At 39.9% G+C, this 15795-nt stretch overlaps 1 protein-coding gene across 1 annotated transcript in view; it reads left to right on the top strand.

The window, feature by feature from the left end:
- The first annotated feature begins 2355 nt into the window (after nt 1-2355).
- LOC105930932 (neuropilin-1a) overlaps nt 2356-15795 on the top strand; it is a 95298-nt gene continuing 81858 nt past the window's right edge. The window contains exons 1-2 of the mRNA XM_021319916.2: nt 2356-3034; nt 4564-4738. Of these exons, the coding sequence (XP_021175591.2) occupies nt 2968-3034; nt 4564-4738 (242 nt within the window). The 5' untranslated portion in view covers nt 2356-2967. The remainder of the gene's footprint in view (nt 3035-4563; nt 4739-15795) is intronic.

Here is a 15795-nt window from a genome sequence, read left to right as displayed (position 1 = left end):
CAACAGAAAAATGCAAATAAAATGATCTACGGTCATCTTTGCTTGTTTTCTACTCCTCCATGAACAGCACGTCTTCACATAGAAGACAAATGGGGAAAACACGTGAGGCTGACAAGTTTGTCTCCTTTCGGCTACTGCAATCAGAAATAGCGACGCAACATGGCGCCTCCCATTGGGTGCGCTGACACCTAAGTAATTATAAACTACTAACTCTAAGCTTTAATTTTTGATGTGAGGTTATTAGACAGAACATGTATTTATAAAAGCAATACTTGATTATTGCTAATTGAAAGCCAAATTAGTTACACACTGTCCCTTTAAAGCTTTTAAGAAAACGACTTATGGGCGTTTTAAACTGCAGTTTTTTAGTTGCTGAATCCAAGCACACCTACAGGTGCTTGGATTCAGGTATTTACAGACTCACTTCCATACAGAAAACCCCTATTATTATCTTTAGCTGTCACTTTGTGCATGTTTTATTGATTAATACTGTATATTCTTCAGTGCTGGTATCAAGGCTTTGGTTGATTGTATCTTTAATACTTTATCTGCTGGTTGTGCTGTTCTTTTTACATCTCTCTTTGCAGGTGAAGCAGACTGAGGATGTTGTATCGTTCTCTCCCTTTGATCTCATCTTTCTTTCACCTTTTTACTTTTTTTCTCTTCTACCTTCTTGTTTTAGTGTCCATATAACACTAAAACAAGAATTCCCTACATAAATTATAATAAAGCTGCATTTTTTTTTAGTTGCGAAGCCACACATTGTGCTGTTGTGCTAATGCTAATGTATAAATGGCTGGTAAACATCACCATTCAGTTATCTTTGTTAAAGTGTGCCTTTATAACAATAAAAGGCAATGAGTAGATTAAAAAACATTTTTTTTAAAGGAACAACCTTTTTGTTTACACCTAGATTTACACAATATCTGCTCTATTAAGTCAAAGATAGGCGGCAGCCCAGTAAACATTTCCTGTGGTACTCACCTAAAATACTAGCCTCGTGAGACCATCCTGATCTCGCGAGCTTTCAAGGTTTCACTCGCAGATCAGTCTGGCTACTCTCCGTTAAAGAAAATTTGGAGCCGTTCACCAAACGAACGTCCAATCAGCGTTGGCTTTGAGGCGGGTTGAGGTGTGACGCAACGGGAAGCGCGTCAGTTCAGCCTAAAGAACATGGCGGCTTCAGCCGATGAAACTAGCGTTAGCGTGGCTATCAAGCAAGTTTTATCGGAATTACAGAGTATTTCTTTGCTGAGCTAACGAGCCTTTACCTGCAGCAGCAAGAGTAGCTTGGCTTGTGGTTGTGTTTTCGTCGTCGCTCGTAACAGAGCGACGACGAAGCATGTTGACGAGTACGTCATATGCTTCGTTGATCTGATTGGTTTATTTGGCCCGTCTATCACCAACATAGGCCAATCAGCTAACCAGTATTTTCGCCCCTTCCCAAAATTACTTCAACGGAAGGTTTCCAGATGGATATGCGAAGCAAATCTATCTGGCTGTGTCAGGTTACTAAAATACTGGACACATGTCAAACAAGGCAACAAGCTATAAACAATAAAGCTTGTCAGACATTTTTAGATTTTTATGTGTGGTACATTTGTAAAACATGGTGGGTCTATAATTTATCTTTGTGGAGACCTATCACATTTATTTTCATATATTAGCTAAAACATGGCAAAATGTAAACAGGTCATTTGGACAATGTGTTATGATAAGACTGGTTTGCAGATATTAAGCATACTTCATTAAGCCCACATTTCTGCACTGGTGTATTGTTAATGTTCTGTTGTAGGCTAATATTCTAATGTAAAAATGTAACGTTTTCATTATCTGTAAGTGGAAAATTATCATGACAGAAATAAGGCTTGAAAACATGTCTGTGTGAGATTATATAATGATTTCATTCAGTCAATTCAGATGCTGAAATGAATTAACTTTTCATTTATATTCTAATTTAATGAGATACACCTCTAACTACTGCACATATAGCGACCTTTACGCGGCTATGCGCAAACCATCACAATGTCATTAGGATGCATGAAATGTATGTACAATGCTCTAAAGTTGTTGTCTTTGAGAGTAACTTTAAACTGGAGCATTTGGGGGTCAAATTTAGCACCAAAAGGACGTAAATCCACATTTAATCTGATACTCATGGCAACAGGCGCGTTTCCTCTCAGAGGGAACAAATTCATCACTCGATTTTTTTATTTTTTTAAACCTCACTGTGCAAATCTTATTGTGTCACGGAGCCGCATGCCATCATGAGTTTGCGTGAACAACCTCCTCCTTCTCCTCCTCCAGCCCCGCACGCACGCACGCACCCAGGCGCGCACGCGTCGGGAGCGCACAGAGGGCGCACCGGTGTCAGTTTGCTCCAGCCCTCTTCTGCAGCGGTCGCTTGTTGCTGGTTGCGCGCAGCGGCGCCTCAGAGCAGGGATTTTTTTTTTGGGGAGGGGGAGTGGAAATTCCGCCGTTTCGTGCTCCTCACGTCGCGACTCTTGTGTTCCTGACAGTTCAGCTGTGGGCAGCGAGACAGCGGGACTCAAACCACACGGAGTCCAGACCAGGGGGAGCTCCGATTTTTTTCTCCGATTTTTCTGCCGGCTAAACAGTGATTTTCGTGTTGTGATTTAATTCATTACCTTTCTTGGAAGCACCCGAACCTTTCCTGCTGGGTGTCATTTAAAGAGAGAGCAATCGGGAGCGCAGAGGTGCCACTTTTGCAGCATTGGATTTTTCCTCTCTTTTTTGGTTTTGTTTGCGTTTGGATTATTTTCTTCTAGGAGTGCCAAGTTGTTCCTTGTGAAACGCAGGATGCTGGGGACTCTACAACCACCAGAGCTCTTACTCTGAGAGAATCTGTTATTTCCTCTCCCCCCTGGACGTGTCTTCTCTTCAGTGCTCTTTTTCCTCCTTTTTTTGTGGTTTATCATATTATCTGTGTGGTGCCATATATTAAGGATGCGGTGTGGATTTCTATTGTTCCTTTTCACCAAAATCATCTCGGTGTCTCCGTTTACTCATCCTGGTAGGTTGACATCAAGACGCTCCGGTTTATTATTGTCCTGCTTTTATTGCGTGGCTTTATCAGCATTGTCAGCTCTCACCTGGCTTTAGGGTGCATCTGCAGGGCAGGAGTTGGACCATAATCGATTTGCGTCCTTTTATTTATTTATTTTTCACAAATGAAAACAAAAAAATAAATACAGGTTGAAACTAAATGTGAAGGAAATACCAGAATTTTGGGAATTCTCAAAGAACTGATAATGTTTTCAAATTGCATATATATATATATGATTAATTTTTCTCCTTTGGAAAATATTCAAACACATCAGTCCGTTAGCTCCTTCCAGGAGAAGACGCGTTTTTTTGGGAGCTGTTACGCGCGGTTCCCTTGAAGCATGATCTCCAGGCAACAAGCAATCTCACAAACCGTTCAAATAGAAAATTAAATTTAATCACCCAGCCTGTTTCGCTGCACGGTGAGGCACTTCACCTTGAAGAGCGCGATCACACCTTATGGCGCGGATGCGACTCAGCTTCACTTTGTGTCGCACTTTTTTTTTTTCTAAAATAGCCCGCTGTAAAGTTGGAGCACCTTTTTCTGCCTCTATTCCGTCGCTCCTCTTGGAAGAAAGGCGCATTGGGCGACCCCTCCTGCGCCCTTTTACTCGCATGCCTATAATATATTCAGCCTGTTAGATGGAGTCTCACTGCAGGGGACGATCACGCCTGACACAGATGGTTGTGTCCAAGATGCTGAAAGGTCGAAAAGAGAGTTGGAAATACTGTAGTGCTAGATGAGGAACGGAGGAGGGAGGGAAAACAATGGATACACTGCAACTGAAATCCTCGGAGCATTGCATGGTTTTCAGATATGTTGCCTCCCTGTGATCTATTGCAGTTTCATCTCTTCACTCAGAGCTACAGTGGAGAAGTCACAAATCAGTAATCAACGTAAAATAGCTCAGCCCGTCTTTACTTCGCTGTTTTCTGCTTCTCTCAATCCAAGTTGTTCCCGGTGGTTTAAAAAAAAAAGCATCCTTGAACTTCAAACCGTGTTTTAAAAGAATATTTCTTCAGGTTAGAGTATTTTACTCCGGATTTCATCACTCCAGGCATTTTAGAATGTAGCACTTAAACAATGAAATAGCCCGTTAATTTGATACTTCTAACTTGGAAACTCTTGATGACATGTCCCCTTCACTGTTACTATCCATGTACGCTCATGTTTGCTTGCTGTTTTTACACCATGCATAATGCAGGAGGCACCTACCGCTAATCCACCGGACATGCAAACACGCAATAATAAAGTCCTTTAGGAATTGTGCCGCCCGGTGATAAAGGGGCACCCTGGGCGGGAAACCATATCCTTCATACCAGGAACTGACACCGCCTCCCTTGGGCTTCTCGCTGAAGGCATTTTCTGTAAACTGTGATTGATGATTAAATTGAAGGTGTCTCCATTCCTCTTAATCAGTGATGAAGTGAATTTTTTTCTCTCTCTCTCTCTCCCTCTCCTTTTTATTCACTTTCTGCCTTTCCTTTGTGGTGCAGATATATGCGGGGGAAACATAGTGATCCACTCCGCAGACTACCTGACCTCCCCGGGTTACCCCACCGCCTACCCGCCCTCCCAGCTCTGCATGTGGGTGATAACCGCCCCTGAAGTCGGTCAGAAAATCCTCATCAACTTCAACCCGCATTTTGATCTGGAGGATAGGGACTGCAAGTAAGACTCCCCACCACTCTCTCCTCTCCCTGCCCCTGCTCTCTCCATCTCCAAACCCTCCCTCTCCTCCTTTCCTGTCTCTCTCTCCCCTCAATCCTGCCTGGATACAGAGGCAAACTCTGCCCTCTATTGGCGAAGGTGTCTGCTCTCAGGGAGCTGGATGAGATGTGGCACAGAGAGGCTAATTTCAGAGGAAATGGAGTTTGATGAGCTTCGTAAATTCCTGCTCGACAAGGCAGAAGGTTCAGTTATGCCCGCTTGTCTCCGACAGACAATAACCTCAACAACAGAAAAAAGCCGTTTGCAGCAGCTTCGATTGATGGAGTTCAGTTTGCTTGCTGCAGGAGCAGAGAACACGTTTTTCATCTGTTGGCGTGCTTTGTGTTTGAGAATGTTGATACGTTGAGTTTGTGCTGAATCTATTTTGCGTGATGTCCATTGGCAAAGCAGCAGCAATGTGGTTTAATGCTCCACGGGTAAACAGAGGTTTACAGGTCAGTTTGTGGATGACATGTCGAGGACGTTGAGGACGTGCTGCCTTTAGGAATTGCTGCTTAAACAACGTCAGTCTTATTGAGATGCAATATCTCTTCTTCCTGGGAGTCCTTGTCAAGGCGGCAGCAAGAAAACACTTAAAAAACACAAAAGCTTCATCAAAGATGGTTAATACTCGATATAATTAGAGAGGATGCAAATGTTAAAAGGATGGGAAAGGATATCACTGCAAAAACGGAACTAGAAATAAGTAAATTGTTCTCAAAATGAGTGTATTTGCCCTTGATTTGAGCAAGTAAATAAGATGATTTGCCGATGTAATAAGATTTTTTGCACTTAAAATAGTTATTTCAAGTGAAGGATGTCTAATTATCTTATTTTAGGGGTCAAAATACTCACTCCATTGGCAGATAATCTTATTTACCTGTCCAAATCAAGGATAAATACACTAACTTTAAGAAACATTTTACTTATTTTTAGATCCGTTTTTGCAAAACTATATGCATTATAGGTTAACCCAGCACAAAGCTACTAAAAGGCTACTGGAGGAAAAACACATCTAAGCATGAAAGTACAACTAGAAGGATTAAAATGTATTTTTCAAGTTTTAAGCTTATTATGAGTAAAATACAACAGAAGTCAACAAAATTGACTTGTTAACATATAATGACATTAGCATGAAAACACAGCATGTGCATTTGTTCAATAATGTAGGCTACAAGTAGATAAAGAAATAAGAAAATGTTCAGTCAATCATTTTAGAAGCTGAAACTCATATAGATTTATTACACAGTGAAATATTTCATAGCTTTGTTTCTTATTATTTAGGTGATTATGGCTTACACATAACAAAAAACTAAATTCAGACTCTATGAAAATCTGAACATTACATGAGATTAATAAATCAAGGTAATTTTAAACAGAAGTGTTAGGCCTCTGAAAAGTACATTAATTCCTATGCAGTCATAATTGGTCTGGCCTCCTGTTGCATGAATCACTGTGTCTCTGCAGCTTGGCGTGGAGGTGATCAGCCTGTGGTTCTGCTGAGGTGTTCAGGAACACCATGAATTATTAAACCGGCTTTTAGTACCTTTGGCAGTGTGGGCCGATACCAAGCATGGCTGGAAAATTAAATCAGCATCTCCATAAAGCTTTTCAGCAGAAGGAAGCACTGAGTGTTGACTGTGGACCTCAGAAAACCCAGAGGACCGGCATCAGCAGAGGACATGGCAACCCCCAGACATCACAGACTGGAAACCTCACTGGATTCTGGGCGTCTCCACTCTGCCTTTCATTTCCAAATGAAATTTAAACTTTGCTTTCATCTGAGCAGAGGACTCTGGACCATGGAGTAACAGCACAGTTCTGCTTCGTCTTAGCCCAGTTAAGATGCTTGCAGCCCATGTGTAGGATTATTCTGTGTCTAGTGGCTCTTAATGCCTGATTGCCCCCTCAAGGCTGTACTTATCCCTGTTGCTGGTGCACCTTTTCCTTCCACTCAACTTTCTATGAATATGTTTGAGTCCAACTTTCAAGGCTCCGGAGATCTTTGTGGTTGTTTTCAGTTGATTAGCTGACTAGGATGATACCATTACTGTCCAATATCTAGCTTTTTCACAATAGTCCAATTTCCTGAGACATATCGTTTTTAGATGTCATTATCTGTAAGCCACAATCATCAAAACTACAAGTACAAAAGGTTTTAAAATATTTAGTTATGTGGAATAAATCTGTATTATGCATGTGATTAACTTTCTGAAATGCATAACAAATAGTTTTTGCACTCTTATACAACATTCTAATTTTTAAAGGTGTAACTAACTGTTTAGAGAAAACTTGCAGTAATGCATGCAAGCTGCAGAAATAGAGAAAGGATTAGCTTGTATTTGTTGAAAACAGCCTGTTGGTTGCATTATGTGCCTCGGGTCCTCTAAGCTTGGAAGATGAAGCACATTAATATCGGAGACCACGGTCCGCTACAGAGAGAAGGCAGCGGTGCAGAGGTTTGTGTCTGGCTGCTTTGCGAACTAAGATTTGTTGCATGAAAATAAAAGCTTTCTAAACACGTTTTCAACAAAAGGATCAAAAGCAATCCTTCATCCATTCAGTGGTATTTATGTAAAGTGGCTCTTTGTGTAGTCATGGTGAAAACAACGCACACACCCGTTCGTTTTTTTTGGGATTCGCACAGGGGGACGAGATTCTAAAAAATCACCCAGGCGTTTCTAACTTTTACAGTTATTTCTATCTTCAAGTGTAAAAACAAAAAAAAATTAACCAGTTCCACAGTGTTGATATTGAATAATTTGTAGACACCTCTTAACGCAGTACGTTGAAATGGTCATCCTGTCTCACTTCATTGGTCTCTCTCATCATCATGAGGTATTTTTATAAAATACTCCCTCATTGTTTGAACAGAGATTAAGCTGTTTAACAGATATAGATACAACTCTAGAATAGTTTGATATAAAGAGAAGGGCTTGGTTAACTGAATGGCTGAAAGGTTTCTGAAACAAGCCCAAATCATCACTCTTCCCCCTCCATGCTTGACCTTTGGTATGATGTGTTTTTTTTGCTGAGTTGCTGTACATTATGGCCATGCATCGTCTCCACACCGATTTCATCTGTCTAAAGGAAATTGTCATAGAAGTCCTTTTTGTTAATTTAAATGAAATGTTGCAAACCTATGTCATGCTGCAGTATTCTTTTTAGAGAGAAGATCCTTGCTACTGAAAACATTTCCAAACAACAAATACTTCTTTGCAGTTTTCTTTAGACTTACAGGCATGGACTTTTTAACATGCTAACTCAGCCCTGTAGAGACTAAAAAAGCTCTTAGCTTTCTTGCAGTTTCTATGAGCAAGGCAAGGCAAGGCAAGGCAAATTTATTTATATAGCACAATTCAGTACAAAGACAATGCAAAGTGCTTTACATGATTAAAATATAGCAAAATAAAACAGAATAAAATAATAAAATATAGATAAAAAACAAACAAAAAACACTAGTGGTGTTTCATTTAACTATAACAGTTGAAGGCAATCCTAAACAAATGTGTTTTTAATCTTGATTTAAAGGAACTCAGGCTTTCCGCACTTTTACAGTTTTCAGGGAGTTTGTTCCAGATCAGTGGAGCATAGGAACTAAATGCTGCTTCTACATGTCTGGTTCTGGTTCTGGTTCTGCAGAGCAGGCTGGAGCCAGAAGACCTGAGTGGTCTGGAGGGTTGATACACTGATAACAAGTCTGTGATGTATTTAGGTGCTAAGCCATTCAGGGATTTATAGACTAACAGAAGTATTTTAAAGTCTATTCTCTGAGATACAGGGAGCCAGTGTAAGGACCTTAGAACTGGGGTGATGTGCTCTACTTTCTTAGTCTTAGTGAGGACGCGGGCAGCAGCGTTCTGGATCAGCTGCAGCTGTCTGATCCACTTTTTAGGCAGACCTGTGAAAACACTGTTGCAGTAATCAATTCTACTAAATATAAACGCATGGATTAGTTTTTCCGAATGCCAGAATGAGCATCACACATTCTGACATTCGGTTGAATTTGGTGGGATGTGCACTTCAGGGAAGATTGGCAACTATCTTAAACGTTGGCCTTAAAACCCTTCTCACATTGATGGGCTGCAAAAGTTGCTTTTCTAAGGTCATTGCTGATCTCTTTCCAAATGACCAAAAACACCCTTTTCTTAAAGTAAACCATATTTCTTATTACCATCACTGATAAAGATGGCAAACATTACGTTAGAAAAAAACAAAACCAGTGGAAAGAAAAAGAGACCAGAGTTTACGGAAAGCACATCTGTTATTCATACGTCTTGGGCAGAATATCCTAAATCCCCACCCCCCCACCCCCATCCCCTCATTCCCAAATGTTTGGTATTATTTACATGCTGCAAAGGTATTTATATGCACTTGTCTTGAAGCTAAAAGCTTTACATTTATCCATTGTTTAAAAACAGATCATTGTGTAAATGACTGTGTCATCAGCATATAAATATATTATGAATGCATTTAGTCCAAAGTTGTTTGTAAAAATAAATAATAAAGTGGGAGCTATCCATTAGATATTCTAAGAGGTCTGGATGTTTAATGTTCTGAAGCAATACACTGATTTCTTTTTTTTTTATGTATAACTGATGTTTTTTTTATAGAGTCAAACTTTTTTTTGAGCAGAAATTTATGATTAACAGTATTGCTTGCTGTTGAAAAATCCACAAAAAGAGCTGCAGAATGAAACTGCAGCCAAGCATGATCCTCTTACCTTAACTCATTGGCATGGGGAACACACTCCTGTGCTCATCCTTCCAATGGAGGCCATGTGTTTGTTTTATGGCACCTCCTTTGTCCTTTTAAAAAGCTCCATAAACAACTCTGGTGTAAATCTCTGCCTCACAGATGTAGGGATTGAGGTGGGATGGGTGCGGGGGGGGGGGGGCTTCTTCCAATACTATCGGATCACATTTCGGCACCAAGGGACTAATAAACCATTAGTGCTCTGGACAGATAGTGGATATCATGTATCCTTTATTGGGTTGCCCGTCGTCTGCCTGAATTGCAGCCAAACAAGTTTCCAAATTGCTTCTGGAACAGGCTTATTTTTTAAAATGACCCAAGAAGTTGTATTATTGTGGAACATTAGTGTTCAAGTACAAAATGAAACCGAATCATTCCCAGTGATAAGAGTTTAGTCTGTGCTTGACACCAGCAGGGTGTTATTGTTCATTCTAAGGGTAATCTGTGGAAACAAAGCAATCACTGCCTTAGGAGGGATGATTATTTTCTAATAAATGGCTTCAGAAAAAGAAGATGGGTATATTTTTCAAGCTATGACACAGTTGACCTTGTCTTCACACACCTGTTTTTTTACCCTCCACAGTCAAAGGTGGCAACATTTCCACTTTAGGAGATCCAGGAAATGAAACAGCCTGACCACCCAGCAGCCACCTCAACAAGTCATTTGGCTGTTGGCTTGAGGGCGTCCGCTCTGCTCGATTGGTTTCATTATTTGTTGTGTTAGTTTGTGTTGGATGATGATCGGGTGTAGCTCGTAAGTCTTGGACTTGGCAGGAACAATGTTGTTTTTGGGAACGAGTCAAACGTTGGAAATGTACTCGCAGAGGGAGGCCTTAAGCCTTTTGGCGAGATGGCAGTCCCACTTTAACATTTCCTGAGATCATATCAAAGAGGCTTACAGCACAGAACTGGCTCATTGGTTTGGCTTTACTCTATTGTGCAAAGCTTTTTAACCAGATTTCATTCTTTACATTTTTTTTTATTTGACTTTTTCAAAAGTTGTGCAAGTTTTATAAAGGCCATACAACGTTTTTTGCTTATATATCTTCAGAAATCACCTTATTTGTGCTGAAATTGTATTTTCTGTTAGAGAGAAATAACTATTTTTGGTATAATTCATAGAGTCAAGCTAAATACCGAGGGTTATTTGCATTAAGGAGCCTTCTTATGTCTGAATGATTCATAGTTCCTTCTCTATGAAGCTTTCTGAACTACCAAGACCAGAAAGGTTCTAATTCCCTGTCAAACTGAAAAATCACAGCGAAAAAAAATTGGAATTGTTGCAAAAATATGATGATTTCACTTTTTTCTGTTATGTTAGTGGAATCGTTTGCTGAAAAAAAGAAAATCAGAAAATTGCAAAAATACCAACTTCATTGGAATAAAAAAATGTCTGTTCCTGCTAGCAGTTCCGAGGATAAGAGCATTGTCTTAATTAGCCTCATGAACTAATTAGCAGAACCATGATCAGTCATCCTAAATCAGCTGTGATCATTTTAGACCAGCGCTGATTCAGTTTTATTTAAAGAACTAAAGTCTTTAAGAGTGTTGTTCACATGGCTTTCTTCGTTCATTTGCAGTTAAATGATTGGTGTTTGTTTCTACATCAGTCTTCAGTTCAACATTAGAATCATGCCGCTGCTTCCCAATTCCTCCTAAATCTGCAGTTTCGTTTTTGTGCAAACACTAGAACTAACTGAGGTGTGAAGCATACGTCTTGGTAAAGCAGCAGTTGACAAAGTTTCACCTTTAAAACAGCACTTCTTTTCAAAGTGAGTTTCATAAAGGTTTGGACGTTTGCTAAAAGTTGGGGACTGACCATGAGATCATCACATTTTAAGGCAGCAAAGGAACAAGAAAAGATAACACAAACAAACTTTCATGACAACACGTTTCTGAGATGGTTTCATAAATGCGTCCATGTTTCACAAAGCCATCATAATCCTACACTAAGCAACCCTTTCCCTCTGTCGTCTCCGGCTGCAACCACGCCAGAGCGGGTCTCGCTTCACGTCCTCGACATAAATAGTTGACAAAGTGAATCCCTGCAGAGAGCGGGAAAAAAATCCTAGCCGAGGCACGGATAAGGAACATGCGTCGGCGGCCAGGATAATTTTGGGAACGTCTCTTTAGGAGTTGGCTGAACTGTTTCCCTCCTACACGAGGCTGTACTGGCGCTGTCTGCAGCTCGCACTTACACAACTCTCACTCGTGCACGCTTACTGGCAGCTTAAAGTCTCTGTCGCTTACAGTATGCTCAGTGAGCACACGCGGCTAGAGTCTGCACGCTCGGCAGATTCTGATTCATAATGATGCACAAAGCGGTAAATTTAAAGGCAGAATCAACCATTTCTCCTCCCTTTTTATCAGTATTAATCCTGTAGTATTAGACACTGATTTCATAGCTAGCGGCAAGATGTGAATCCAACCTTTTATTGCTCTGATTTCACCGTACGTTTGCACACATCATTTGATAATGTCCTTGATCTTCTTGGGATTTTAGAGACACAAACTCCTCGTCCGGCACAACAAGAGACTCGACACTAATGTTGAGATGCTGTGAATTATTCCAGAGTGTAATGGAGGAACAGCCACTCATCACTGGCTGGGCTCCAAGAATAGTTAAAAATGTTTTCCTCGAGCCGAGACAAAGTCACAAGACCTACATCTAGCAGCCAACAAGCATCACATGAACTGGAAAACGGGTCATTCAGAGTCATCCTTGGCTGATATTCATGCTTTAATGGGATCTGGAGGTATTTTTTTATCTGTTTATTTACTGTATTTCGTGTAATGGGGATTTTTGTTTTTGCTAGACTTCTAGATAGATTATGCGCTGAGATATGAATGGCTAAAACAAGGGTGGATTAATCTAAGGGATGGACGGGCACCAGTGCGATAGGTATTGACTGAGTGAATAAATGAATGAAAAATGATGGATGGATGGTAAAATTAGATTAATGGATCTACAGACGGGTGGCTGATGGTTTCCTGGATGATGGGGGTTAAGTGTCAAAATGGAAGCCGGTCTAAATAAATGCAGAGACTGGAGTGAGTTTGATGTAAGGGCTGATTGAATAAAGGAAGGATGGGTGAAAGAACTGACCTGGAAAAGAAAACGAACAACAACATTTGGACTGATAACTCCACTGAACACCAGATTGTTCCTCTGGGAGATGTAGAGCAAAAGAAGTTCTGGGCTATAAAAATATGTATCCCAGAAGAAAAGATTGTAAGGGGTAAGTTAAAAATGGAGGGATGGACGTCTAAAGGATGTAATTATAAGACATCAAAACGAAGGAGTCAGCCAAAAAATATGAAGGAGGGATAGATGGATGACAATGAGATAGATAGATAGATAGATAGATAGATAGATAGATAGATAGATAGATAGATAGATAGATAGATAGATAGATAGATAGATAGATAGATAGATAGATAGATAGATAGGGAAAATAATGGAAGGATGTGGAAAGATGAAATTAAATTATCTTGACATACTCAATGGATGGAAGAACATATCAACAGACTGGTCTGGAAGAACCATTTTTGGGTTATAGCTGATAAATCTTTGATTGCAGAGGAGAATAAACAGAATTTTTGACTCTCGGACTGCTTCATTAAATGTATTAAATCCATAATTTCAATTGGCATCAGGAAATGGACAAACTGATCAGCGATAGATGAGTGATAGAAAAGGGGTAGAGACAGGACAGCTGTTAAAGTGATTAACACAGCGGTGGATGAAGGGCTGAGAGAAGGACAGGAACATAAAATTGATTTCTAATGATGGATTTGAACGGCTTGACGGATTGACTAGATGGGAAGGTGGAGTAGGTAACATGCTAATTAAGTAATGGCATAATTTAGGATTATTGATGGGCGTTGAGTTTATTGAACAGAATGGTCAAGGATTGAATGGATAAGTACAAAAGGCTTGTTACATAGTAGGAATAAAGGGATTTATGTGAAATTGATGGAGCTCCTCTTCCATGGCTAAATCCTTACGACGAGCCTCAACTTTGGTCGTTTAATCCTTTGTGGTTACAATTAGGTAATAAATGGCGCAGATAGACAATAGATGGGCAAACAAGATTTATCATCCCTTTGAATTAAACATCATGCAGTTCCATAGAGAGAATCAAAGAAATAACGGGTAGAGAGTGGGGGATCAGAAGAACCCAAACCAGCTGGGAAAGAAAGAAAGCTTTAAGCCCGCTGTCTCTTATTTCTTATGGTCAGTCTGAGCCTGACCTCTGTGACAGTCCTCTCAGTGTTTCTCCTTCTCCTTCTGCTGCTGCCTCAGGCTTTTTGGACACTTTTCTTTATTCTGTTCCTCATCTTGGTCTGTTCTCACTCTGAACTCAATGTGCACTTGTCCTTTTTTCATCTGTCTTTTTTTTTTTTTTTTGTCGGTTCACCATATGCTCCCCCTTCCTCTGCTGAGTTTGACAAATGATGGTGAACTTTAGACTTTGTGCAGTTCAGTTCTTGTTCTGTCTGACAAAAGATGCATGGAGTGTAATGACTGTGCAGCCACTGGCTTCATATAGCTTCATTTTGAGTATAGTCACATCATTTCTTGGTTTACTGTATGCATCTCTTTGATATGAGAAAACAATGCTTTGTTTGGATGTTTTGACTGAAGAATACAGAGCTAAAAGGCACATATCAATTTGAAGGCAAAATCAATTAACTTTCTTCCTTTAACTGTGTTTCATTACAAGAATGGAAAAAAAGTGTATTTTCTTAAGAAATGTCACGTCTTTTGTTTCATAGCAGTTCTTGATGGCTTATTGATTCATCAGTTTATGTCGCAAGCTGCATATTTGAGCGTAAATGAGTTTGAAGCAAAATCCTTAAGGAACCAGTTTTAAGATTATAGGTGTTAAAATTAGCAGAAAACTACTCGGATGTTCTGGTTCTGGTCTACTCTGCAGAACCAGAACCAAACATGGAGAAGCAGCATTCAGATTCTATGCTCCACAAATCTTGAACAGACTTCCAGAAATCTGCAAATCAGCCGAAACACTGAGTTCCTTTAAATCAAGACTGAAAAGCCACCTGTTTAGAGTTGCTTTCTGCTATAATAATAGGAACATTGACCAACATATTTGATGTATATTGATGTTTTCCCTTGATACAATTGAATATTTGCTGCTTATCTCACAACCAGTGACCATTTTGATGTATTTATGATGTTTTTGTGTTCATGTTGTAGAGCACTTTGAATCGCCTTGCTGCTAAAATGTGCTACACAAATAAACTTGACTTGACATACTAGAATGCATGTTAGCTACAAACTTAATTACTTGTAATTAGATAATAAACATAATATGAATTTACATAATGAATACGATTTTTTACAAGTAGTTTTTGACAATGTAGGGAAGAGCTTAATAAATTTAACTTCTTTTATTGTTAAAGAGGTGAGCTATATGCTAACAAACTTTCTGTTATATTGACAAATTTCTGTTATTGGAGGCAGTTTACCTTTTTAAAGCTAGAGTTGGCGATTTTCCCGGATGTTTCCCCAAGTCCCTTTCTGGATAACTGCGCATGCACGAGACCGTCTTGTCTTGCTCTTCAAGGGGTTTACGTGAAAACAAATCTCCCAAATCCACTGTGATCTTATTTCTTTCTACTGAGTCCTTCTTCTTCTTCTCATAAACATAAACGCGGTTCGTTTCTTGCGACTCTCAGTCATGCTCAAAGTCTACGGTGAGAGCTGCAGCGCTACAATCAACGGCTAACCGCTAACCTAGCTGCTAAGCTAACCGGATACATAAACGCTTTTCCAGTCATGCTGACCACCCAAAGTGCTGTACACTATAGCCACATTCACCCAATCGCTCTCATTAACACGCACACATTCATCGGTGTATGAATGTGTGCGTGTTAATGAGAGCACTAGAGGTGCGCATGCGCAGCCAGCAAGCTAACAAGAAACGAAGACTGGCGTTACGTGAGCGTGTCAGATTGATTGGCATGTAGGACAACCAATAGAAAAGGTGATACCCCCAGAACTTGAAGGACAAAGGGAGGTGAGTTTTTAACGTCTATGGTGAACTAATACCTGCCCTTCGGACCGAACAGCAAAGATTGATTGAGTTTTTACAGACCTGCAGCTCCCACAGAGAATGATTTATTGTGAATACATAATGTATAAACTACTTTCAGGATTAAAGTATGATTTTATCCAGTCTAACACAGGATTGACAACTATAGCTTTAAAGCCTTTTTATAATGTTTAAAACATAGAC

Source organism: Fundulus heteroclitus, chromosome 6, assembly GCF_011125445.2.
Source record: "Fundulus heteroclitus isolate FHET01 chromosome 6, MU-UCD_Fhet_4.1, whole genome shotgun sequence".
Lineage (NCBI taxonomy): Eukaryota > Metazoa > Chordata > Actinopteri > Cyprinodontiformes > Fundulidae > Fundulus > Fundulus heteroclitus.
The sequence above is the reverse complement of the archived record's forward strand: the minus strand, read 5'-3'. Positions and strand labels throughout refer to the sequence as shown.